The sequence below is a fragment of the Lampris incognitus genome, chromosome 16 (assembly GCF_029633865.1).
Source record: "Lampris incognitus isolate fLamInc1 chromosome 16, fLamInc1.hap2, whole genome shotgun sequence".
In the NCBI taxonomy this organism is placed as follows: Eukaryota; Metazoa; Chordata; class Actinopteri; order Lampriformes; family Lampridae; genus Lampris; species Lampris incognitus.
In genome coordinates this window covers 33354143-33379649 of record NC_079226.1, presented here as the reverse complement: position 1 = coordinate 33379649, position 25507 = coordinate 33354143, and the positions used below count along the sequence as shown (strand labels likewise).

Sequence of the window (25507 nt, the reverse complement as noted above, 5' to 3'; positions counted from 1 at the left end):
TCCCCTCCCTTACACCTGCAGGCGTCCTTACCCTGCCCCCCAAAGCTGCCTACTGCCATACTCCTTTATACACACACAAAGGGGTATATTTTACCGATCTGAGTACTTGATCTAAAGCACATGGCGCAAGTGCATTTAAGAGTGTTACCAAATCCACGTTTGCTAGTTTAGCCGCACATAATCTAAGCACAAAATATGGGGCATGTTTCAAAGGGGTTGTACTCCCCCCCCTTTTTTTCCCTCCCCAATTGTACTTGGCCAATTACCCCCCTCTTCTGAGCCATCCTGGTCATTGCTCCACCCCCTCTACCGACCAGGTCACCCCCTCTACCGATCCCTGTGTTGCCTAGCAACACAGGGATCGCCAGTTCGAATCCCCGTGCTACCTCCGGCTTGGTCAGGTGTCCCTATAGCTATAGATACAATTGGCCGTGTCTGTGGGTGGGAAGCCGGATGTGGGTATGTGTCCTGGTCGCTGCACTAGCGCCTCCTCTGGTTGGTCGGGGCGCCTGTTCAGGGGGGAGAGAGAACTGGGGGGAATAGTGTAGTCCTCCCACGTGCTACATCCCCCTGGTGAAACTCCTCACTGTCAAGTGAAAAGAAGCGGCTGGCGACTCCACATGTATTGGAGGACGAATGGGGTAGTCTGCAGCCCTCTCAGGCTCAGAAGAGGGGTGGGAGCAGCAACTGGGATGGCTCGGAGAGCGGGGTGATTGGCCAGGTATAAATGGAGAGAAAGGGGGGGGGTGCCCTTAAAATAACAGTAAAATACTGCACCACTCACTTAAGACCGGGTTTTTGTTGGTCAATGGCGCTATCGCTTTCCGCTGCCTCAAGATGCGCCTCACCACATCTCATAATACCAATTTAAAGACCAACACACCGATAGGCGCTCACGTGAGCGCAAGTACATTTGCTATTTAAACAACGTGGGCGCTCGGCGGGAAAATGACAGCTGTGTTTATCTGAAACTAGCACAGACACTCGCATTGCGTTTGGCGCTGCTTTGCGCCTGGTGAGTGATAGAGCCCAAACATTCATTTGTCCCATATACCATCCTGGGATTGGATTCATCCTCTATACCCATCCACCCATCCACACACACACAGGCAAATGCTTGCATTTTCTTTTTCCAGTGTGTCATGTAAATAAGATGTGATTAACTGCTTGATGCTAGGATGTAGTAAATTAAGTTTTATTTTCATGAAGTACTACTTTTTCCCCACTTACCTCGAACTTCTTGAGCTCCTCCTTGGCGCTGGTGTAGGGGACGTCAGCAGACTCGGGGTTGGCTGCGGTGACCTCTGCTGTCTTCAGCCATTCCTCAAAGCGAGAGTAGTCGTCCAGGAACTTACACCAGAGACGCCAAGTCTCCTCAATTCTTCAAAAAGTAACGATAGAAAGAAGAACGATATAAATCTTTTTTCATTAACTTATTTACCAAACTTTTACCGCACCAGACAGTTCAGCTGAGAAAACACAGGTCAGCATTTCACGAGACTGATACAGTGAACTACGCCATATACTGACGTCTTCAATCCACCGTCCTCAGTACACTGTCAACCATGTAGCCCGTCGCCTTGTCCCATAAACCCAGCAAGTTTGAAATAAACACAGGACTTCTCTTATAAACCAAACTGTTTGAAATGTTGCTCAATTAACTCAACATGCAAATTATCTCTCTACCTCTCTAATTCCACCTTACCCAGTTTACATATGTGGTATGCCTGCGCACCCCCCCCCCCACACACACAAGTTAACCTCCATATTCAGCCTCATCACTGCCCATCAGCATCAGGATTTGCATTCACCATCTTACTTTTTTTTTAAGGATTTTCCCCCCTTTTTCTGCCCAATTGTACTTGGCTAATTACCCCACTCTTCCGAGCCATCCTGGTCACTGCTCCACCCCCTCTGCCGATCTGGGGAGGGCTGCATTCTACCACGTCTCCTCCGATACATGTGGAGTCGCCAGCTGCTTCTTTTCACCTGACAGTGAAGAGTTTCACCAGGGGGACGTAGTGCGTGGGAGGATCCCGCTTTCTCCCCAGTTCCCCCTCCCCCCTGAACAGGTGCCCAGACCGACCAGAGGAGGCACTAGTGCAGCGACCAGAACACATACTCGCATCCGATTTCCCACCCACAGACACGGACACTTGACCTTTCGCAAAGTACCGCCCCAGAACGGTGCTTGTCCAATCCTACCTTAGCCATGGTCCGTCAAGCTTTCACACACACAACAAAATGCTGAAACGGTGTGCCTATGGGATCTGCAAATCGAATACTAGATATCTGAAAAGTTTGGAGGCGGTGTAATTTTCTTTCCCTTCCCGAAACCCAGAACGCAAGAAGTGCAATGTCGGCAATAGATTTCGCAGTATAGCAGACCCCATGGCCAGCTTAATCCATCCAAAATCAACAAAAATACCTGTCTGCTCCAAGCTAAGCTTGCTACTAGCTATTATTGATAGCTAGTACAGCTAACGTATTATTCCTGTTACTTTTACCCACACAATGCGCTGATTTCTTCCTTCATGTTTTGGTGTTTTCTGGCTACTTCCTGGATAGTTCTGAAATGCTTGACGGGCATAGCAACAGTAACTAAGGGGGGCGGGACTTTGCGAAAGGTCAACTGTGTCTGTAGGGACGCCCGACAAAGCCGGAGGTAACACGAGGATTCGAACCGGCGATTCCCTTGTTGGTAGACAACGGAATACACCACTACGCTACCTGGACACCCCACCCTCTTACTATTTATATGTTTATTTCTTTATCTCTCTTGCATGTTCTACTTCTATACTACATGCATCTGTCTTATTCTATGCATTTTTATGAAAGCCACGAAATGAAAGCCGCTTTATTCGACATTGTATTGTTACAATGAGTGTGTCCTCTGCATTTAAGTCATCCTATTGTATAGGAGCAGTGGGCAGCTGCAGCGCCCGGGGACCAACTCCAGTTCCTCTTTCCATTGCCTTGCTCAGGGGCACAGGCAGGAGTATTAACCCTCATACGCATGACTTTTTGATGGTGGGAGGAAACCCAAGCACCTGGAGGAAACCCACGCAGACACGGGGAGAACATGCAAACTCCACACAGAAAGGACCTGGGATGGCCTGGGGTTCAAACCCAGGACCTTCTTAATGTGAGGCATCAGTGCTAACCACTGGACCACCGTGCCTTGTGTTGTAGTCTGGTGTAATGTGTAATATATTGCATTGGTGATTGCTTGAATTTTAAGCCCTGTGCCCTGTGTTTCTGTCTTTGGAAGGGTTTACTGAGCTTAAAGTTATTTTTAAATTTATCTTTTTTATAGCCGTGTTTTTTGTAATCCCTGTGCTTTTATAATTTCTCATCAAACCAATAATTCAAATGTAACCCACCTCATCCTCCTCTCCATGGACATGGCACAGATGTTTCTCCAGCGCCGGTCCAGGCTGCGGGTGGTCTGCTGGATTGAGTCGTTCTCTGAGTCGCTGCCACAAGCGTCGGCATCATGGAGCAACACGTCGCACAGGGTAAGGACCGACGCCACACCTTCTGTATGCTGCTCGATGTCCCGCTGCAGGTCCTTGAAGATCACAGAAAAAAATGCCAGAATCAGAACTGAACTCAAGACTCTATGCCAGGTTTACACCATGTTAGACTAGCTTAGATGAAATCTTAGATGTTCCAATCTCCCCACCTGGCTGCACTGGATTACCACTGTAGCGCATATTAGGATACAACTAAGAAAGGAAACAGTATATTGGGAGAAACCGAGCCAGGTAGACATTAGAATACAACAAAGTAAACACAGCAACGCTTAATGTAACTTGATTACAAGGATATGTCAGTTCATACCATCTATACAAGATGGGAAGGGCCAGGGGAACAACCAGACAAATTTAAACACTAGACCCTATGTTATCCTGATGGTGCTGGCAACCCTCGCTAACGAGGAAGCCTTGAAGAAGACCCTATGTATTTTTCCCCCTTTTTCTCTTCCCAATTGTATCTGGCACATTGCTTCACTCTTCTGAGCCGTCCCGGTCACTGCTTCACTCCCTCTGCCAATCCGGGGAGGGATGCAGACTACCATGTCTGCTGCTTCTTTTCACCTGACAGTGAAGAGTATCACCAGGGGGACATAGTGCGTGAGAGGATCACATTATTCCCCCCAGCCCCCCCCCCCAAACAGGTGCCCTGACTGACCAGGGGAGGCGCTAGTGCAGCGATCAAGACACATACCCACATCCGGCTTCCTACCTGCAGATACAGCCAATTGCGTCTGTTGGGACACCCTACCATGCCGGAGGTAACACGGGGCCAGTAAAGTCCCCAGACTGACAGTAGGAAACCTTCCTATAGGCTACTGAGGCCTCTGCACAATGGCTGCATGCTCTCTGTAACACTGAAATAGTTTCCATGATGAAGCGTGCTTACTTACTTACTTACTTGAGAGAGGGAAAAAACTAACTTTTACTGTTGTATAAAGCGGAAATTTACCATGACCGATTCAATCAACCACTTGGGATGCAATATGCATTTTTCTAATACAACTTTGAATACTTGTTCAGATTTTTTTTCAGCGTTTCATTGTCAGTCACAGACTAGCTTTGTCCAGTGCCTTGCTATGAGAGCTTCCACTCTGCTTTCCTTTTGGCGTGTGTGTGTGTGTGTGTGTGTGTGTTTGTGTGTGTGTGCGTGCGCTGGATTTTTGGGGGGAGTATTAGCTCACTCCCAGAGGCCTGACAGCACTTTTGTTAGCACTTGTTTGTTAAAAGTTAGCACTTTCAGGGTTGCCTTGGCGACGGGTGGAAGCCTGGAGAGCACAGCCATACAGTGATTTTAGCCTTCCCTTCAACCACTAATGGTAAGAGCTTCCACCTTCTTTCAGCAACAGCAGGCGAGCAGAGGTCTCATCTCTTTCTGTCTGTCTCCGCTCTCTTTTTCCTCTCGTCTCCATTTCTGTCTCTCATTTTCTTTCCCCCTTCGTCTCTCCTTTTTTCCTGCACTTCCTCCCCTTCCATTTTTCTCTCTCCACCATTTTTTTTTTTACATCTATGTCAATCAACCCAGTTCGTCTGTTTCTCTGTCTGTCCTTTCGTTTCTCTGTCCATATCTGAATTTTATTTTCTGTTTCCTGACATATCAGCATCTGTTTTCTCAGTGTCTGTCCTGCCGCCCCCACTCCCCACTCATACTTAATACACATTTCTCTCATAATAAAAGTTTTTGCGAGGCAGGCTAATACTAGTAGGCCTAAATCCACTCCTGGAGGCACAAAGGACTGACCATAAAGGCCCTCCTGTGAGTACCTCCCATTTCACATGCCCTTAGCCCAGTATGACACCTTCTAGCCTGAGAAGCATTTTTTCTCCTGTCGCCTGCTGAGACTTTGCTAGGTACCACACACCACAGTCTTTACTCCTTAGCCATTAGTGGAATAAGGATACAAAATAAGGCTTTTGGTTGGTTTGGGTCAGGGTGAAAATTATACTAAAGCTTTCGGGGGACTCTCTTTTATGTTGGGAGGCATGCCTCGAAGAGGACTTACAATGAGTCACTGGTAATAAAACATCCTTGCTGTAGGCATACATATACACACATTATATATATATAAGAAATCTCTCTCTCACCCTTTTTCGGGTGGTGTGTGTCCTCCTCAAGCTCGGGTCCTCTACCAGAGGCCTGGGAGTTTGAGGGTCCTGTTGCAGTATCTAAGCTGTTCCTAGGACAGCACTCTCCCAGACAGAGACCTCAGATGTTGTTCCTGGAATCTGCTGGAGCCACTCTCCCAGTTTGGGGGCCATAGCCCCTAGTGCTCATATTACCACTGGGACTATTGTGGATTTCACCTTCCAGATCCGATCTTGTTCTTCCCTCAGCCCTTGGTATTTCTCAAGCTTCTCATGCTCTTTCTTCCTGATGTTGCCATCGCTCGGGTTTGCTACACCGATCACTACTGCTGCCTTCTGTTCCTAGTCAACCACCACAATATCTGGTTGGTTAGCCAGCACCTGCTTGTCAGTCTGGAACTTGAAGTCCCACAGGATCTTAGCTCTGCCATTCTCAACCACCTTTGGCAGTGTGTCTCATTTGGACTTGGGGACTTCCAGTCTGTATCAGTACAGATATCCCTGTACACTATCCCAGCCACTTGGTTATGCCTTCCAGTGTATGCAGACACCGCCAAAGGTGGTCAAGGTTCTTAGTTGCCAAATGTAAAGGAAAGTATTTCTACTGGCCAACTCGCTGAATGTATCTGAACATATGAGACTGTGAAGCAGGACTGCGCTGGTCACCCACCTGCTGCTCAGCCAGCTTCCTCTGTATCTCATCACTGTGGCAGATGTTGTAGACTACGGGTTTGGCCAGCTCCACCTCGATCCGAGAAAGCCACGTCCGCAGGTTGCTCATGTTCTTATCGAGCTGCTGCACGGTTACCAGAGTCTCCTTCAGCTTCCTCACCCTGAGGAAAGAAGGTGATCATTACTTCATCACATTGTGTAATATCAAGATTATATGTTACAGGGTAGGCAGTCTTGGTGAAGCAGTTTCATTGTTCAAACACATGTGATGATTTGTATAATTCCTCAGTGGACATGCTTTAACAATCTACAATTGGCTGCTTAGATGACACTTTCGGTTTCAGTCAGTCATTCGGTCTCTTATTCTTTCCCCCTATCTCTCCCTTTACCATTTTTTTATTCAACCATTATCTAACCAGGAAAATCATTACAAACAGATTTCTATTAACAATGGCAGCTTGGCAAGAGTGTATTTTCAGCAAAGGGGGTAGTTTCTCTCTCCCTCTTTTTATGTCTTTCATTCTTTCAAGACTTGGAATAAATGTTTATGGGTGTAACGTGCCGCTTCCCAGGGATTGCTGCTATGCTATCCAGCTATGATGTGGTCAAGGAGGGAATGGTTAGGACAGTTAAGGAACTCCAGGAAACACCAACCAGTTACTGAGGAAATCAATAAGAATCAGAAACACTTTCATGCACTTGCGCACATGAAATCAAATGAAACATTGTTTCCCCCAGCCCACAGCAGTGCGACACAAAGACAAGATCACATAACCAAAAAGTACAAGAACGACAAGAACACATATATCCAAACTAACACATATATCTAAACTAAAAAAAAGAAAAAAAATCACTATCCAGGTGAACGAATTCCAGCCAGGATGACTGTCAGAACTGCTGGTCTGCATGGGCTGGCAGTTTGCTTAGCATGCCCCGCTTCCGCGTCCTGTCAGACCGCCCTCAGTGTTTCCTCTTCGGGCACAGCTCCAGTCATCAGGGCCACGGTCCTTGGGCCCACAGGATGCAACAGACCAAGCTCCCTCAGCCAATCCAACACTAGATCTCCCAGCCAGACACCTTCAACACACCTCCCCGCACTCAATATGACGACACTAAAAACACAGTCAAGGTTAGGTGAGGCCGCCGCCAGACCGCCCTCAGTGTTATCGGAACTCTCGGTCTGCATGGGCTAGCAGTTAGTTTAGCCTGCCCTGCTTCTGCATCCTGTCCTCGGTGTTACGTCTTCGGGCACAGTTCCAAATAGGGCCGTGGCCCCTGGGCACACAGGACGCAGTAGACCAAGCTCTCCCAGCCATCAAACGACGACAAACTTAGATGCAGACGTGGACAAAGACACTGCATGAATGGTACTGGGTGAGGCCACCGCAAATGTGAATTTGTGCCACTATCTTCCCACAGTGGTACTGGGTGAGGCTGCAGCAAACATGAATTTGTGCCGCCATCTTCCCACACCGGAAGCGGAATACAATAATTAAATGAGATCAACAATTAAATGAGAAAATTCAGAATGCCATACTTTTGTGGCAATGTCCTACTCCTTCATATCTGGGACATTTTCGTGACAGCACAGTTTTTCCAAGTCCAAGGTGATCCTACACCAATTGTCTTAATGGAAGAGGCATGACTAAATGACATGCTGCATCCCATTAGCAGGCCAGAAAAAAGACCATAAGAATCCAAAATTTTAACCCCTCTCTTGTCTTTTTCGTCCAACATGTGATTAACATATCAGTCCAGTGCTGTAGGTAACAGACTTAGGTGTAGGTAGTGTAGGCGGTTAACAGACAAGACAGACAGAGGAATACTAACAGTGTTTGAAAAACAAGAACTACTTTTGAGATTAACTGCACCATTCTCAGGGGACTGTTTGATGGGCCTGGCTGATAATTGGCCATTTGCTGGATGCTAAGAGCTCATTGAGTGCAATGGTTGTATCGATAGTGATTGTATTTATTCAGTGGAAGCCTTGGTGAGAAACGTGGCCCCTCACCCTGGTTGTGTTAGTGCCATGGTCTAACCTTTGAGCCACACAGGGAATGAAGCCCCTAATTGTGGCAACCTAAGCACCTTATGGCTTCAGCTTTCATTATGGCTGAGGTCCCTGGGCACTGGAGGGTGACCTATATATGACTGTTTTTCTCAATGGTGCCCAGGACAGAGACTGTAGTGCACCAGCGCCCCAGCTTAACCATGCTGGTCTGTGACCTATATCGGTGGATTCCCCTGCACGCACTAACACAATAAACACAGAGACATTCCACTGCCATGTGACACCAGCCTGTGAGAGCGAGCCGATGGAATTTCTCATAGCTGAATGAATTGAAGTGTGTGATGTATGTGTGCGTGCACGCATCCATCTATGTGTTTATAACATGAACGCCGCCTGACCTCTTTATAACAGTAATATAAGGCGGATCAGAGATATGTTTTTCTGGTTTAAACAGTGCTGATGCAGTATTTGAACTGTGCTTATTTGCCTCAATTTCTTATTTGCATTTACGTGTGCACATTTGTGTGCAGTTTCAATGTAAAGCACACCACTGAAAAACACAAAACTCCTGCGTGTTAGCAGACCACTCTGTCATTGACTGCAGCAGATGTGATTGGTTTAGATGCTGCGAAAGGTAAGTGGTCCATGTTAATCGACAGGACAGGCTACGGAGCTGATGCTACACAGATTTAAAAGCAGCAACAAGACAGCCCTAAAAAAGTGCACCGTGCGGTAGGCTGTTACCATACCGGCTCCAAGCAGGTGCATTCTAAACATGACCTTTGGAAAAACCGCTACTAGTTGCTTCATTTGCATGTTTAACTTCCAATCAAACCTGAATATTTATTTTTTTTTACATTTTTGATGGTTGTGCACATGCTCTGCACTCCGACTGTGCAAGCTGCAACAAAGACAATTTCCTGTCCCATGCAACCAGTCAGAGAAAATGAAAAATGTTGACTGTGACGTGTCACCCGTCTGTAACAAAACAGAACCAGCAGGACACTGAGGAATGTGCATGTTTGTCTGTCAGTCTGTCTGTCTGTCCGTGGGTGTATAACATGCTCATATGTGTTTGTACACATGCAAATGTGAGCTGAGGTAGTTTAAGGCTGCACGTATCCTTAAGACGCGTGAGGCATCGCTAACACTTGCTACACAGACTTGCTGAAGCTACCGTGGACAGAGATAAAGGGCACACAATGCATTTATGCAAAGCGGCTGTCCGACCAGCCTGCTGCTGCATCGCATAAATACCCACACATACACGCACGCGCGCACACACAGACACACACACACAGCCGAGTACTGGCGATTTGAGTGACATGGCTTGCTTGTCTGCCTGCTTGCATACACCGACAAAGCCTAGCCCATCCCCCCCGCCTTTTTTTCTGCCTTCTCTCATGCTCTCCATCTCGCCTCTTCTTTCCCGCTTTTCACATGCATGCACACAGACACAACACGACACCCAATCTGCTCCCATTTCACCCAGTTTCCCATTGAGTCCCATGATGGCTGAGTGCGCAGGGGTGTGATCGGGGATCGGGATCAGCGTGCAAGGTACTTACAGGCTGTTGAGGAGGCTACTCCATGGCTTCATCCGCTAGCAAGCCACACACACACACACACACACACACACACACACACATACACATACACACCCTGTTCTGCAGTTCACGTGTCCCCTCCTCCCTCCTCTTATGTCGGCTTCTGCCCTCACACAGAACCTACCACACAGGACCACTTGTAGTCCAAAGCAGCTAGCTGTACACTCAGGTTCCCTGAATCCGTCTCAGGCGCACATACAAAGTAGTGTCTTGCTCCTCACCTGAAAAGTTTGTCTCTGAATTGCTGTACATATTCTTTCTTGAAAACAAAAACATTATTGGGACATTAAAATACAACAGCGCCACATGTGTGAGAGTTTGAACAGTGCAGCACGCCCTTTCTAATCCAAAGAGTTTGCATTTTTTTCCCCTGATTTTTGATTTTGATATACTACATTAATCCCCGGGGGGAAATTCCTCTCTGCATTTAACCCATCCTAGCGGTGTACACTCACTGGCCACTTTATTAGGCACACCTGTCCAACTGCTCGTTAACGCAAATTTCTAATCAGCCAATCACATGGCAGCAACTCAATGCATTTAGGCATGTAGACATGGTCAAGACGATCTGCTGCAGTTCAAACCGAGCATCAGAATGGGGAAGAAAGGTGATTTAAGTGACTTTGAACGTGGCATGGTTGTTGGTGCCAGACGGGCTGGTCTGAGTATTTCAGAAACTGCTGATCTACTGGGATTTTCACGCACAACCATCTCTAGGGTTTACAGAGAATGGTCCGAAAAAGAGAAAATATCCAGTGAGCGGCAGTTCTGTGGGCGAAAATGCCTTGTTGATGCCAGAGGTCAGAGGTGAATGGCCAGACTGGTTCGAGCTGATAGAAAGGCAACAGTAACTCAAATAACCACTCATTACAACCGAGGTATGCAGAAGAGCATCTCTGAACGCACAACACGTCGAACCTTGAGGCAGATGGGCTACAGCAGCAGAAGACCACACCGGGTGCCACTCCTGTCAGCTAAGAACAGGAAACTGAGGCTACAATTCGCACAGGCTCACCAAAATTGGACAATAGAAGATTGGAAAAACGTTGCCTGGTCTGATGAATTTGGCGTCAACAACATGAAAGCGTGGATCCATCCCGCCTTGTATCAACGGTTCAGGCTGGTGGTGGTGGTGTAATGGTGTGGGGGATATTTTCTTGGCACACTTTGGGCCCCTTAGTACCAATTGAGCATCGTGTCAACGCCACAGCCTACCTGAGTATTGTTGCTGACCATGTCCATCCCTTTATGACCACAGTGTTCCCATCTTCTGATGGCTACTTCCAGCAGGATAACGCGCCATGTCATAAAGCTCGAATCATCTCAGACTGGTTTCTTGAACATGACAATGAGTTCACTGTACTCAAATGGCCTCCACAGTCACCAGATCTCAATCCAATAGAGCGCCTTTGGGATGTGGTGGACCGGGAGATTCGCATCATGGATGTGCAGCCGACAAATCTGCAGCAACTGCGTGATGCTATCATGTCAATATGGACCAAACTCTCTGAGGAATGTTTCCAGTACCTTGTTGAATCTATGCCACGAAGGATTAAGGCAGTTCTGAAGGCAAAAGGGGGTCCAACCCGGTACTAGCAAGGTGTACCTAATAAAGTGGCCAGTGAGTGTAGCTCGGAGCAGTGGGCAGCCGCCGTGCAGCGCCCGGGGACCAATCCCAGTTCTTGTTTCCATTGCCTTGCTCAGGGGCACAGACAGGAGTATTACCCCAACATGCATGTCTTTTTGGTGGTGGGGGAAACCGGAAAACCCGGAGAAAACCCACCGCAGACACGGGGAGAACAAATTCCATACAGAGAACAACCTGGGATGACCCCCCCAAAGGTTGGACAACCCTGGGGTTCGAACCCAGGACCTTCTTGCTGTGAGGCGACAGCGCTAACCACTGGACCACCGTGCCGCCCAACTGCTTTTTTCTTTTCTTTTTACTTAATTTACTTAAAAATTACTGTTTTGAAGTGCCAACCTCTTTTTTTTTTTAGCATCAAACCCTTTGGTTTTCATTGCTGTGGATTTAAAGCAGGAAATCTGAAAAGCAGCAGTGTCGCTCATACAGTGGTCCCCACTGACCAGATTTATCAGTTAAGTACATCTCCCTCTGATCCACAGAGGCTTGTGGGATATCTCTCTCACATACTAGTACTGTCCCCGTTCTCGGACCCCTATACAAATGACCTCCTAATATTTCACGAGCTCTCAGAGAAAGTCTCAGGAGAGTCTGCTGAGGAGCATCAGAGATGGTAAAAAAGACCTGAACAGGAATGCTTGTTGCTCATATTTATTTAGTGGTTTAATTAAATGGTTAAATTAGGTGTCAACTTACTTCCATTCATCCATCATCCAAACCGCTTGTCCTGCTCTCAGGGTTACCGAGATACTGGAGCCTATCCCAGCAGTCATTAGGGTGGCAGGCAGGGAGACACCCTGGACAGGCCGCCAGTCCATCACAGGGCCGACAGAAACACACACACACACACACACACACACACACACACACACACACACACACACACACACACACACACACCCCTAGGGACAATTTAGTATGGCCAATTCACCTGACCTACATGTCTTTGAACTATGGAAGGAAACCAGAGCACCTGGAAGAAACCCACACAGACCATGCAACTCCATACAGAGGACGACCCAAGATGACCCCCACAATTGGACTACCCCGGGACTCAAACCCAGGACCTTCTTGCTGTGAGGCAACCATGCTAACCACTGCACCACCGTGCCACCCTGTTAACTTACTTATCAAAGTAAGTAATACAAAATCAATTGTTATTGATTGAACAAAAGGGGACTTAAAAATCAATTATTTGGGTCATTTATAATTTCTAACTCATAAAAGTTTTATTAAAATAAGTTTAAAAAAGTTTATTTGGGAGTTACAAAATATGAGCTAACCTTAAGCCAAAACACTAGAGTTTACCCTAACCCTAAAAAACAAGAAAAAAATAAACATCTGAATCATGAGACTAAAATGTAACTCTGTGTGTGTGTGTGTGTGTGTGTGTGTGTGTGTGTGTGTGTGTGTGTGTGTGTGTTTGCCTGCATGTGTTCATGTATTTTACATAAATATCTATTTATACAGGAGTATTATGGAAAGCTCTGAATCAAACAGGGAATAAAAAAAACAATAAAAAGTAGACACAGCTGCAAAGCACTAAAAATCAAAGGTCGCGTAGTAAATCTTCCCCAAACACAGCAACCTCAATGTTGTTCTAAAAGGGAAAATCAATTTAAGGCCAGGTGCCAGCTCTATGTTGCACGAGCAAGCGGGGCAACAGGAGAGAAAAAAAAAGTGCACAAGCCCATTAAAGTTAGTCTGGGTCTTTACAAGATCACAGGTGCAGCTGTCCATTGTGGTTACTGGTAATGGAAGCAACTGTTAAACTGGCAGGTGGGCACCTTGGACATTACTGCCAACCGGGCCAAAGAAAGCATGTAATGGTGTTACAAGTACGTACAGGTACACACACGCACGCACGCACACGCACACACACACACACACACACACACAATGATTGCATGGTGTAGGGCCTGCAACTTCTTTCCTCTGATTGCTGTTTAGCAGACTCAAAGTTTTAAGATATAGTGTAGAGATACATTCTTCTTCTTCTTCTATTATTTCTTTTTTCATTCATTCATCATCAGCCGCTTCTCCAGGGTCAGGCCGCGGTAATTATTTTTTATTATTTCTATTTTATCTATTTATTTTATTCTTTTTATTTTATTATTCTTTTTATTTATTTTTTATTATTCATTCTTATTGTTCAGATACATTAACCAATAAAATTGTTTGGTATACAAAAAAGACAGCGTATATAACTGCCCTTTGGACATCTGAGAGTAGCTTAAAACCATTTTAAATACTGATGAATGAAATCAGTAACTCAGTGCCATCACACTGCTCGTCGTCCCGTGAGATCCCTCCTTTGTCAGACATGTTCAAATGCTCACACACACACACACACACACACACACACACACACACACACACACACACACACACACACACACACACACACACACACATGTAATAACAAAAACATCCCCGGACACACACCCGCAGCACATGCTCTCAGACAACTCTATCCCTCTATCTGACAGATGCTTTTTTCAAACATAACAAAATTGCCATGGCAACAGAGCAGCCGGCGACACGAGTTCTTTGAGAGACGCGGCATCATCACCATGACAACAAGATCTATGACCACATGAGCAGAGCCAAGTGGACGTAAATGAGTGATTTTTTTTTTTTTTTTAATGGAAGCTAACGCTTTAAACACTACAAAAGTAACAGTAAATAAGGTGTAATGGTAAGGGGCTGAACAGTTAATGGCTTGGTAAACTGAGTCACAGATTAATGTTCATAAAGAAAACCCTACAAAGGAAACAGATTTGCGAGTGAGCCAAAGGGACTGGAGAGCGAGCGGTGCTGCTTAATAAAACATCTGCCTGATGTGCTTTCAGACAATGAGGGCGAAGGAGTTGGGGGTGTTGCGTGGGCTCCATGGAGGCCTCGGGTGTGGGGTGGCCCCTAAGGTGGAGGGCCCGCTCGCACAAAGGCTCGTGTCAGCAGACAGCAGCTGCTGGGCAGAGTGACGGAGCAACCAGTTTGTTCTGGGGGACAAAGGCAAGCGGCAGGCCAGTGTCAACGCATCTAATCCTGGCAAGTCAAATCTCACCAGTCATCTGGCGTAACTTACTGGGGCGAGACACAGACAAAAGGCCGAGAGGAGCTGTGGTCATCACTGACTGCGAACCTTCTCTCCCTCGCTCTCAAACTCCATCAGCTCTTATCCAAACATGTGACACATTACCTCAGTGGGCAAAACAGTGTCAACATTGACTCACTTCCCTTTTTTGCCCTCTTCCTTGGGCCCAATATTATGACTATAATGACTATAAGCTGGAAAAGGGGGAGGAGGGGAGTGAGGGATAGGGAATTTGAGTATTCAACATTTTAGAAAAAACTATCGGGGCATCTGGGTAGCGTAGCAGTCTATTCCATTGTCTACCAACACAAGGATTGCCAGTTCGAATCCCCATGTTACCTCCGGCTTGGTCGGGCATCCCTACAGACACAATTGGCCGTGTCTGTGGGTAGGAAGCCAGATGCACTAGCACCTCCTCCGGTCAGTCGGGGCGCCTGTTCGGGGGAGAGGGGGATGTGCTATGTCCCCCTGGCAAAATTCCTCACTGTCAGGTGTAAAGAAGCGGCTGGTGACTCCACATGTATCGAAGGAGGCATGTGGCAGTCTGCAGCCCTCCCCGGATCGGCAGAGGAGGTGGAGCAGCAACCAGGATGGCTCTGAAGAGTGGGGTAATTGGCCAAGTACAATTGGGGAGAAAAAGTAAGGGGGGGGGAATTAAAAAAAAATATGACGGCGCTATGAGATTTGACAACACCATAATGAGAGCTGGGGCTTAACGGGAAAAAAAAAGTACTGTATGAATTTTGTATTCAAATGGATCAAATTCAAGTTAAGTATCTGTTCTGACCTTACAAATGCAAGTTCACCCTTGTATTCAGAGCGAACCATTGTGAGAGTTATACCAAGTTATATCATGGCAACTGTGTTTGAGCAATGCATGTACCTCCAAAACCACAACAGTGGAATTGCTGATAGCCAAAATGAGAACACTGTACTACCCTGGATTCCCTGGTTTGAATAGTTGTTACTCTATGAACACAAAAACAGATTGTGCTGAGAAAAATATGAATGCTCAGCAATCCCTCCTTTGGTAACAAGTTTAAAGTAGGTTCCCTACTGCAAAGTTGATTGGTTGGTGAAAACTTCAACACTGGTGTTGTCAAATAAATGTAAGTAATCATGGGTAACCACCACACTAACCACTGTGCTACTGCAGTCGCCTCTCAGCAAGAAGGTCCTGGGTTCGAGCCCCGCGGTAGTCCAACCTTGGGGGTCGTCCCAGGTCGTCCTCTGTATGGAATTTGCATGTTCTCCCCGTGTCTGTGTGGGTTTCCTCTGGGTGCTCCAGTTTCCTCCCACAGTCCAAAGACATGTAGGTCAGGTGAATCGGGCATACTAAATTGTCCCTTGGTGTGAATATGTGTGTCGGCCCTGTGATGGCCTGTCCAGTGTGTCTCCCCGCCTGCTGCCCAATGACTGCTGGGATAGGCTCCAGCATCCCCGCGACCCTGAGAGCAGGATAAGCGGTTTGAATAATGGATGGATGGATCAAGGGTATTAAAAGAATGCTAAAGGATCTTCCTCAGATCTTCTATGTCCACGCTGGAGAAATTGAAGCTAAATGTTAAAGATGTGTTTGTTGTCGGCACATGGAGCCTGGCTGGATTGCCAGGTATCATCAAAGATGATGCGGAGCGAAGCTGACGGGACACCCTGCCAAGGCTGCAAGGTCACGTGAGCCCTGAGGCCCACTGATCTACAAAGCAGCTTTAAGCCTCTCTCCACCTCTTACCCAACAACACACAATCCCAGTAAGACTCGTCTTGATCAGTCTGCACAGCCAAACATGCAGGGGGGCGCGCGCACACATACACACACACAACCTTTCTTCATCATGCAATGAAGCCAGGTTTCTAAAGATAAGACTGAAGTGTTACATTATAACCCTCTGGCTGATGCTCTGAGTAACATTTTAACCAAATGCTGTGTTCTGTAACTTACAATTATAATGATACCATATTCAACTGTTCTACTAATATGTCCATTGAAACAAGCATTCTGAGGCATTGAAAATTAACATTTACACCTGAAATTAAAGTAAAAAATTGAAAGAAACAATGCTTCGACAACAGACTAAACAAAGGATCCTGTGTCCTTTAAATAAAGCATGAAATGACAGGGAAGTCCCCCCCCACTTTTTCTCCCCAATTGTATCTGGCCAATTCCCCCACTCTTCCAAGCCGTCCCGGTCACTGCCCCACCCACTCTACTGATCAGGGGAGGGCTGCATTCTACCACACGTCTCCTCCGATACATGTGGAGTCGCACTGCTCATGTTTGTCTACTTAGAGGAGCTCTAATCTCCTTCACTATATACACCGCCTCAGACCTTTATCGATCTGAGGCAAGGCACGCGTGACCTTTTTCAGTAACGCGCTGCTTCACATATAAATAACTACGTGTTTGCTAGAGCCGCCAATATTCATGAAATCAACCAACAGCTGTATTGGAGTGTTTACTATCCGAGCGCCTTGCTCAAGGGCACTTCGCCTGTAATTGTTGAGGGCTGGAAGAATTATTCATTCATTCATTCATTTCCCCTGTCCAAATTTCACCGGCCAGCCAGGGGTTTGGAACCGGCAGCTTTCCGGCTGCAGGCCTGCTGTTGGTACCCCTCAGATATATAAATGGTGAAAGGGTGAAATGCGCAGAGTTCAGAGCTTGTACTTAAAGCTGCAGAGAAAAATTTTAGACTTTTATGGACTTTGGACCTGTGGACCTGTTTATGGACCTGTGGACAAAGGCGGTAGTGCTTCACAGAAGAACGACAATTCAACTTAGCAATGCCTCTTGTTCTAAAAACCTACATTCCCACTCTAGAAGCTCCTGCATTTGTTTTGAGGAGAGGAGTGAGATAACATGTTTTTGAAAAACAGGCATTTGCAAGACACAGTGAAGAGTTAATGTAGCTCAAATTGTGGCTACGTAGCCCTCCTTTGTGCCATAAATAATTTCAGCAGATTTCATGGGGAATTCAACATCGGATTCAGCATTTGGAATCATTACATAGCAATATCTTTTCCTCTCATTAATGGTCTCAATTCACCGAGCGGCATGGTGGCCCAGTGGTTAGCACTGTTGTCTCAAAAAGGTCCTGGGTTCAAACCCTGGGGTTGTCCAATCTTGGGGGGGGTCATCCAATGTCATCCTCTGTGTGGATTTTGCTTGTTCTCCCCGTGTCTGCGGTGGGTTTACTCCGGGTGCTCCGGTTTCTCCCACCATTAAAAAGACATGCATATTAGGGTTTATACCCCTGTCTGTGCCCCTGACCAAGGCAATGGGAAAAGAACTGGAGTTGGTCCCCAGGCGCAGCATGAAGGCTGCAGCCCACTGCTCCTAGCTATGCAGATCACAGCTAGTATGGGTTAATTTGCAGTAACTGAATTTCCCCCAAGGGGACTAATAAAGGAAACTTAATCTAATTTGTTTATGCTGGTGATATAAAGGCAGCAAAATGAAAACTCTTAACTTATAATCAGTGGGAAAACTCCACTATAGTAGCTTTAATATAAGATGTCACAGTCTTGGTTAGACCCCTAATCATGTAGGAAAGGTCAGAGTGCTGTTGCCACACATTCCACTCACACTGCTGGAAGTCTGGGTCTGTACCTCAGCAGCAGCTCATTAGTAGGCTAAGCTTTGTTATGCTTGTCAGTCTGAAGGGGTTGGGCGGCACGATGGTAGATGGGTGTCCATGGGGAGGGCTCACTCGCTGCACTTTCTCTTCCGCCCTCTCTCTCCCACTTCACTCCTCCCCTCCCTTTTAAACCATAGAGACAGAGAGGGCACACCTTGATACTAACAAGCTTTCAGTCAAATTAAAGACACTTGCCGTTGACCCTGTTGTGTGCCATATGGCAGGTTTCCACTGCCCCCCCTCCCCCACACACACACACCACCACCTCCCCCACTGATGTCTATTACTAAGAGTGGGGACCAAGTCCTCATTTTGCCGCAAAGGTAAGCGTGAAGGTTACCCCTGAGTTTTGGCCCGGGCCGAACAGAGACTGAAATTTGGCCCTGGCATTTAAAGCCTTGTCCGAGCCCACTTCCAAGTTTTTTTTTTGTTTTTTTTTTTGCAGCTCATCTTATACTAACCCATCGCATAGCCAACCAATACGCTGACCAATAACACTCCACACAAAGTGTAGCTGAGCCTAAATGTGCATTGGATGTGGGGTTTTTTTCCTTTGGAAAAAAAAAGGGGGGGCGGGGATAACGCCTGCACTTACTCTAAGCCACAAAAGTTTAATAGGACAACATTTCCATCACCATGGATCTTCGTCAGATAAAAATGTGTTTTATTTTCTTGGCCATTAGAATATCTTTGTGTACTCTGTTAATCAGAAAAGAGAATAAGAAGAAACCAGTCTTTGTGCGATGAAGGTGTTGGAAGATTCACCATGTATAGTGCCAAGGTGCAGCTCCGCTTTCAACCAGCCATTAAGTTTGACCCTAAGCATTAGAGAATATTCTATCAAGTCCCCCTCCAGTCATGTTTTAAGACATAAAATACACTGTTTGATACAATAAATTGTCTGAATTGTTTTTTTCTGTAAGTAGAATTATCTTGTTAATATCCTGAAAATCACATTCCAGAATCTGTGACTATGCAAATTATCCCAGTCTCAATTCAAATCTCCTCCACCACTCGCCTGCAGTGCATATACACCTGCTCACTGTCGACTCTGCTCATCACACACAGAAACTTCAGCTTGTTTTCTGTTTTGCTTGCTACTGTACTTCTTACATGTTCGAACTGGAAACCAAACAAGAACAAGAAGAAGAAAAAGAAGAAGAACGAGAAGAATGAGAAGAAGAACGTGAACGAGAAGAAGAACAAGAAAAAGAATAAGAAGAAGAAATTAGATGGGGACATTGTGGTTAGTTAGTACAGTGGGGAGGGGGAGGAGAGCTGGCATGATTGCGGAGCCTTTATCCTCCTCGCTGAGTCACGAGTTCGCCCTCGTCTTGCTCCAGCATGGCAAGCGGAGCCTCACCACCATTGCCACACCAGGTGGAGGCGAATGTACCAGACGACAGAGACTAACGAGAGAGACGGCAGGCTTGCGCGGACGGAGAGAGAGATGGAGGGAGATGCCAAAAACAGCACACAGCATCGGGCGGGGCCAGTGCTTGGGTGACTGTCACTGCATGGAAGCAGAGCTAAGGAATGGAGGGAGGGATGTTAGGTGTACTGGGGAAAGACTGGGGAAGTTCTCTGTGCTGGCCAGATCTGTGGCCGGCTTCGTCTACTCTTTGTGTCTGTATGTATGTGTCATAATATATCTGTGGCTGACGACATTTGCCTCTATCCCTCTGTCCAAACCCCCTCAAGGCAACAGAGTCGTCACCATCGTGTACAAATTGACGTATTAGACTACGTTATCAATGTGTTGCTAATGTCCCCCCCCCTTTTTTTTTCTCCCCAATTGTACTTGGCCAATTACCCCACTCTTCCAAGCCATCCTGATCTCTGCTCCACCCCCTCTGCCGGTCCGGGGAGGGTTGCAGACTACCACATGCCTACTCCAATACATGTGGAGTCGTCAACCGCTTCTTTTCACCTGACAGTGAGGAGTTTCACCAGGGGGACGTAGCACGTGGGAGGATCACACTATTCCCCCCAGTTCCCCCTCCCCCCTGAATAGGCGCCCCCAACCAACCAGAGGAGGCGCTAGTGCAGCAACCAGGACACATACCCACATCCGGCTTCCCACCCACAGACACAGCCAATTGTGTCTGTAAGGATGCCCAACCAAGCCGGAGGTAACACGGGGATTCGAACTGGGATCCTTGTGTTGGTAGGCAACGGAATAGACCGCTACGCTACCCGGACACCCTATGTGTTGCTAATGTTAGCTAAACCTCAGTCCTGCTTGCCAGCTCTGACAAGCCATCTACCATGTAAAGATAAACACTCAGATGCACTGTTAGGAAGAACCAATTTGAACGCCATAAAACGTCTCTGGCGAAAGAAAAATAAACTTACCGGTTGACCAACATGTCACCTTGTACTCGCTGTGTCCCAGGATAAACAGATGGCACAGCATCGGGTGTCACTATAAGTTTTGTGACAAACCCATCTATTTTTGCATTACATTTTCAAAACAGTGCTCACCATGCAAACCCAGGTTTTCTCTGGAAGTTTGGCTGGGACTTTATGGTTTTTTCCAAATAAACTGCACCAATTTCTCTTGGATTTTTGTATCCTCTGGTAATAAACGAAGGCTCACTGTTTCTCCTTTTGTAAATTTATAGCCGGCAAAATAATGATAAGTAGCTACACCGCTTCTGCTCTGGCTTGTGTCGCCGAAGTGGGTGCACATGATGATACGCAAACCTCACCTCCTCACCTAGGTCGTCTGTCAGGATGCCCTAGATATCTAAAGCATCACCCCGTCCATTAACGGGATTGGTTCCTTAGGTTTGTAATGTATGAAACCCTGCCTGTCTGAATCTGTTTTGGTTTTTTTTTTGAGGCTGTCCTTGGTACATTACATTTCCGAAACAGATTTGCTCGGCCATGGCGTTGACTGCTTATTTTGCATCCAATATGTCTTGTATCATTACTCTAACAGCACATGGACATGTTAACAAGGTTAAAAACTTGATTTTCATTGGAGGGGGTCTTTAACGACCCTGACGTTTATGGGCAGAAAACATATTAACTTAAAATACTGTTTGACTGATTAATAGTTGAGCTACTTTGGAGGTTCCTGGTGGCATGCTGACTGCGACTTTAGCAAATGTATGGAACAGCAGCCACAAGCTGCATGACCCAATGACTGACACGCCTTTACATAATTTTGATAACCAATAGCTGAATTGTATTTTTTTTTGGAAGGGGGGGGGTCTAAACATGGGCCAGTCACCTTGTGAAAGTGGAGCAGCTCATATTGCTTTTGTACTGATGATTCGTCTAATTTGACCGCCTTCTACCTTGGTTTATTTATATTTTTGAATATTTATTTTAATTTTTTTTGCAGCGGCAACTTAGCCAGTCCAAGCCAAAAAGATTAAAAATCAGAACGGCCCCTCTGGTATATGCCAAAGGGGCCAGATTGTCAGTCTGTACTTGGTTTTGACTAAATCTACTTTTCCATGATTAACCTGGTCTGGCAATCTAACAAGACATACAAAACATAGATTGGGGGTGAAAATGTTTTGTTTGTTTGTTTTTCTTGAATATCGTTTAAGTTCAAAATGATGAACATGATGATACCATCTTTTTAAAGATAAGTCAATATTGTTCAGTTTTGCCAGCTTCATTAAAACTGAACTGGACAGGCAGAGAGAGAAATAGAAAGAGCATGGCGGGCTGAAAAAGCCACCATATGGCTTCTCTAAATCATTGGTTCTTATATAGAATAAGCCCCCACTACAGCCCTAACCCGCCCCACCCCCACCCTGCAGCCCTGCCCCCACTCCCATCAACCAGTGGCTTCGCCCATCTGACCAAAGGAAAACATTTCACCAGAGCACTAGGTAGCTGAGTTCATGTTTAAATTACCCCCTTAATTTTGAAAATCCGCCATTTTTCTTAAAAGCAGAGAAATTTCATGAAACCTTGGACGAGTTCAAATAAAAACGCCGTCATCAAACCGGGAATTAATAAAGGCAGGCAGAAACTCAATTATGTTCGAACCCACTGGCCTGCGTTTTTTTTCCCGGAGAGGTAATTGCCTGCACTCCTGCACCCACCATCCAGTCGACAGTCAGCTGGCGTGGGCTATTAACTAGTAACTTACATGGGTTTCTCAGTAAACATCAACCCACGCTGGTCAGGCAGGACAACGCTGGAAAAATTAAAGCAGTGCTGCTTATTTACAAGGGAGAACCACGCTGCTGATGGCGAGGAATGAGGTCAAAAAACTCCACAAATCAATGACTCTCAATTCCGAGATAAACCTTGCAAGCAGCAAGAACACTGGATGAACAACGAAATCTAATCTGATCCTTTTGGCCAAGGTTTACTGCCAGATGTTGACGTTATAGCATCAGTGGTATAATGATGCCAAAATAAACCTCTGACAAAACCCATTGTCCCCCCCAACTGATAAAAGATGACTGATTTTTTTTTTGATCCCCCCCCCCCCCCAACTGTATCCAGATAATCACCTCACTCCCCCAAGCCATTCTGGTCACCTTTCCACCCCCTCTGTCAATTTGGGGGGGGGGGGGCTGCAGACTACCACATGCCTCCTCCCATACATGTGGAGCTGCCAACCGCTTCCCCTCACCTGAGAGTGAAGCGTTTCACCAAGGGGACGCAGCACATGGGAGGACCACGCTACTCCACCCAGCCCCCCCCCCAAACAGGCGCCCTGACTGACCAGAGGAGGCGCTAGTGCAGCGACCAGGACATACAACCACATGCGGCTTCCCACCTGCAGACACGGCCAATTGTGTCTGCAGGAACACCTGACCAAGCCGGAGGCAACACGGGTACTAGAACTAGCGATCCCTCATTGGTAGGCAACAGAATAGATTGCTACGCTACCCAGACACCCCAAGATTACTGAAATTGATAAGTCTGAGTTGCAAAATTGAATCCTAAAAAATTGAATCCCAGGGTAGTATGAAAAAAATGGATTGGGGAAGTAAATGAGTAATGCTCTCCCATCTCCTTACATCAATGATTGCTGCCTCAGTGCTCTTGAGCAAGACACCAAAACCTCAACTTATCCAAAGGAGCTGCAAACCTTCCATTAGTACAACAGTGTGGGGAAGTCCCCAGATATAACTGAAACCACCCTTCATGCTACCCCCCGTAACTAAGGGATCTTTTTACAGCCTTTTTTTAATGATAGATCTCAAGTGTTGGTCAGACACCATGACCACTCATTCAACAAAACAGCCTATAACCTACTTCATCTTTATGCAGAAGTCTGTGCTGCCAGTGTTCCGTGTTTGTTTATCAAGCTTGTGCCGTCCATCTGTCACGTGACACCACACAGCTTTGTATTATTTTGGAGGTACAGTGGTCTAAGTCTGTGTATGGGCATTTAAGCAACCCTCACTCTAAACAGCGATGGATCACCTCTGTATTGGAATGGGATTTACATTAATGGATTATTAATATCGCTCCATCACAGTGCTGGCTCTGAGCATTACATATCTGCTTTAATCTGCTCTGGACACAGTGACAGGACCAAGAGCAACAGCTTGATACTCTTCTCTTTCCTCTCCCTGCCACTCTATTCATTTCCACATTATCCAGGGTTAAATCCAACAGACAATGTGTTGGTATACAGACATGAACAAACAGATGTTTGCATACAAACACACCAGCAAGAAAGAAACAAGTTAGCTGTTCCCACTGGTACCAAATATCTACTATCTGCAATATGTAATCTTGTCAAAAAAGGAAATGTAAAAATGAAAAGTCGTGAGCTGATGTTCTTTTTATTTTTTGGACCCCCCCCGACTCTTCTGAGCCGTCCCGGTCGCTGCTCCACCCCCTCTGCCGATCCGGGGATGGCTGCAGACTACCACATGCCTCCTCCGATACATATGGAGTCGCCAGCCGCTTTTCACCGGACAGTGAGGAGTTTCACCAGGGGCATGTGGCGTGTTCGGAGGATCACGCTATTCCCCCCGCTGACACAGCCAATTGTGTCTGTAGGGACGCCCGACCAAGCTGGAGGTAACATGGGGATTTGAACCAGCGATCCTCTTGTTGGTAGGCAACGGAATAGACCGCTATGCTACCTGGACGCCCCCTTCAGAAAGCGGATTTAGCGAAAATTCAGTTAGTTGATTCAGAGTTGAAGGAAACTGAGTTTTCGGTTTCACAAAGTTTAGTTACTATGGCAACACAGTCCGTGACGCTAACCTGCTTGCTGGCAGATTTTCTTCAACTATCCCTGAGTTTCTTGTCCTGTTTAGTTGAAGCCTGCAGACTGAAGGAAGTGTCAGACATGGCATGTCCTTTTCTCAAAGAGCCAGATGATATTAAAGCACAAATACTCTGCAGAAATCTCTGTCAAGAGAGGGTGATCAGACCCCGCTTGCATGTTTTATCATTCACTGATGATTGATTATCTGTTTGAATGTTACTATTTTTCTGCACAATCAATCACTTATCTGAACAGTATTCTCAGCCCTCATTATCATTCATATGGACATGCTCTCAGTTCGGAAAAAAAATTATTTGTGTTGCACTTCGTTTTTTTGCTAATGGGAGTTTTCTATATAACATCAGGGATGCTGATACAGTGACGCTGAGCATATTTACAAGGTTCCAACATTACTACTTGGCTCACTGCGGGACACAACCCAGGGCAAAGATGAACATTAGGATGCTCAAGGCCCGGTTCCAGTGCCTTCATAAGCTCAGGGTCACCCCAGAAAGGGCATGTGACATTATTGTGGTATGTGCGATTCTCCACAACATTGCCACTATTAGAGGAGAACAATGTCCTGCTCAACCAGTGATCGATCTATTGGCTATAATATAATATTTATTATAATATAATGGAGGGAAATTTGAACATATAAGCACAAATTTGCAGACTTGTATGTATAAAGGCATTTCGGTGTTGCTCTCAAATAGACAATATTAAATACTGGAAGTGTTGAGATGGCTGAAAATTTTACTTTTTTTTGTTTGGAAAATTTCGCTAACTTACTTAAAGATATCACATGTTGTAATTAGGTAGGGCATGCTAAACAACATCACAATTGTTTGTAATGAAATTATAGCTTACCTGTCTGAACTACATTTTTATATTTAATTTCAGCTGCTGCCAAGTACATTTTTGTCTGTTGGATTGCACCCGTATAACTATTAAAACATGCGGGCACACACTTACGTATATAAAAAAAATAATCTCCCTCACAACCCTTTTT

The 25507-nt window shown here is 46.1% G+C and overlaps 1 protein-coding gene across 1 annotated transcript in view; it reads right to left on the bottom strand.

Moving 5' to 3' along the window:
• Positions 1-25507, bottom strand: part of syne2b (spectrin repeat containing, nuclear envelope 2b) — a 268255-nt gene that overhangs the window by 30778 nt on the left and 211970 nt on the right. The window contains exons 119-121 of the mRNA XM_056295430.1: positions 6292-6454; positions 3384-3571; positions 1231-1381 (exon numbers count right to left, since the gene is read on the bottom strand). Of these exons, the coding sequence (XP_056151405.1) occupies positions 1231-1381; positions 3384-3571; positions 6292-6454 (502 nt within the window). The remainder of the gene's footprint in view (positions 1-1230; positions 1382-3383; positions 3572-6291; positions 6455-25507) is intronic.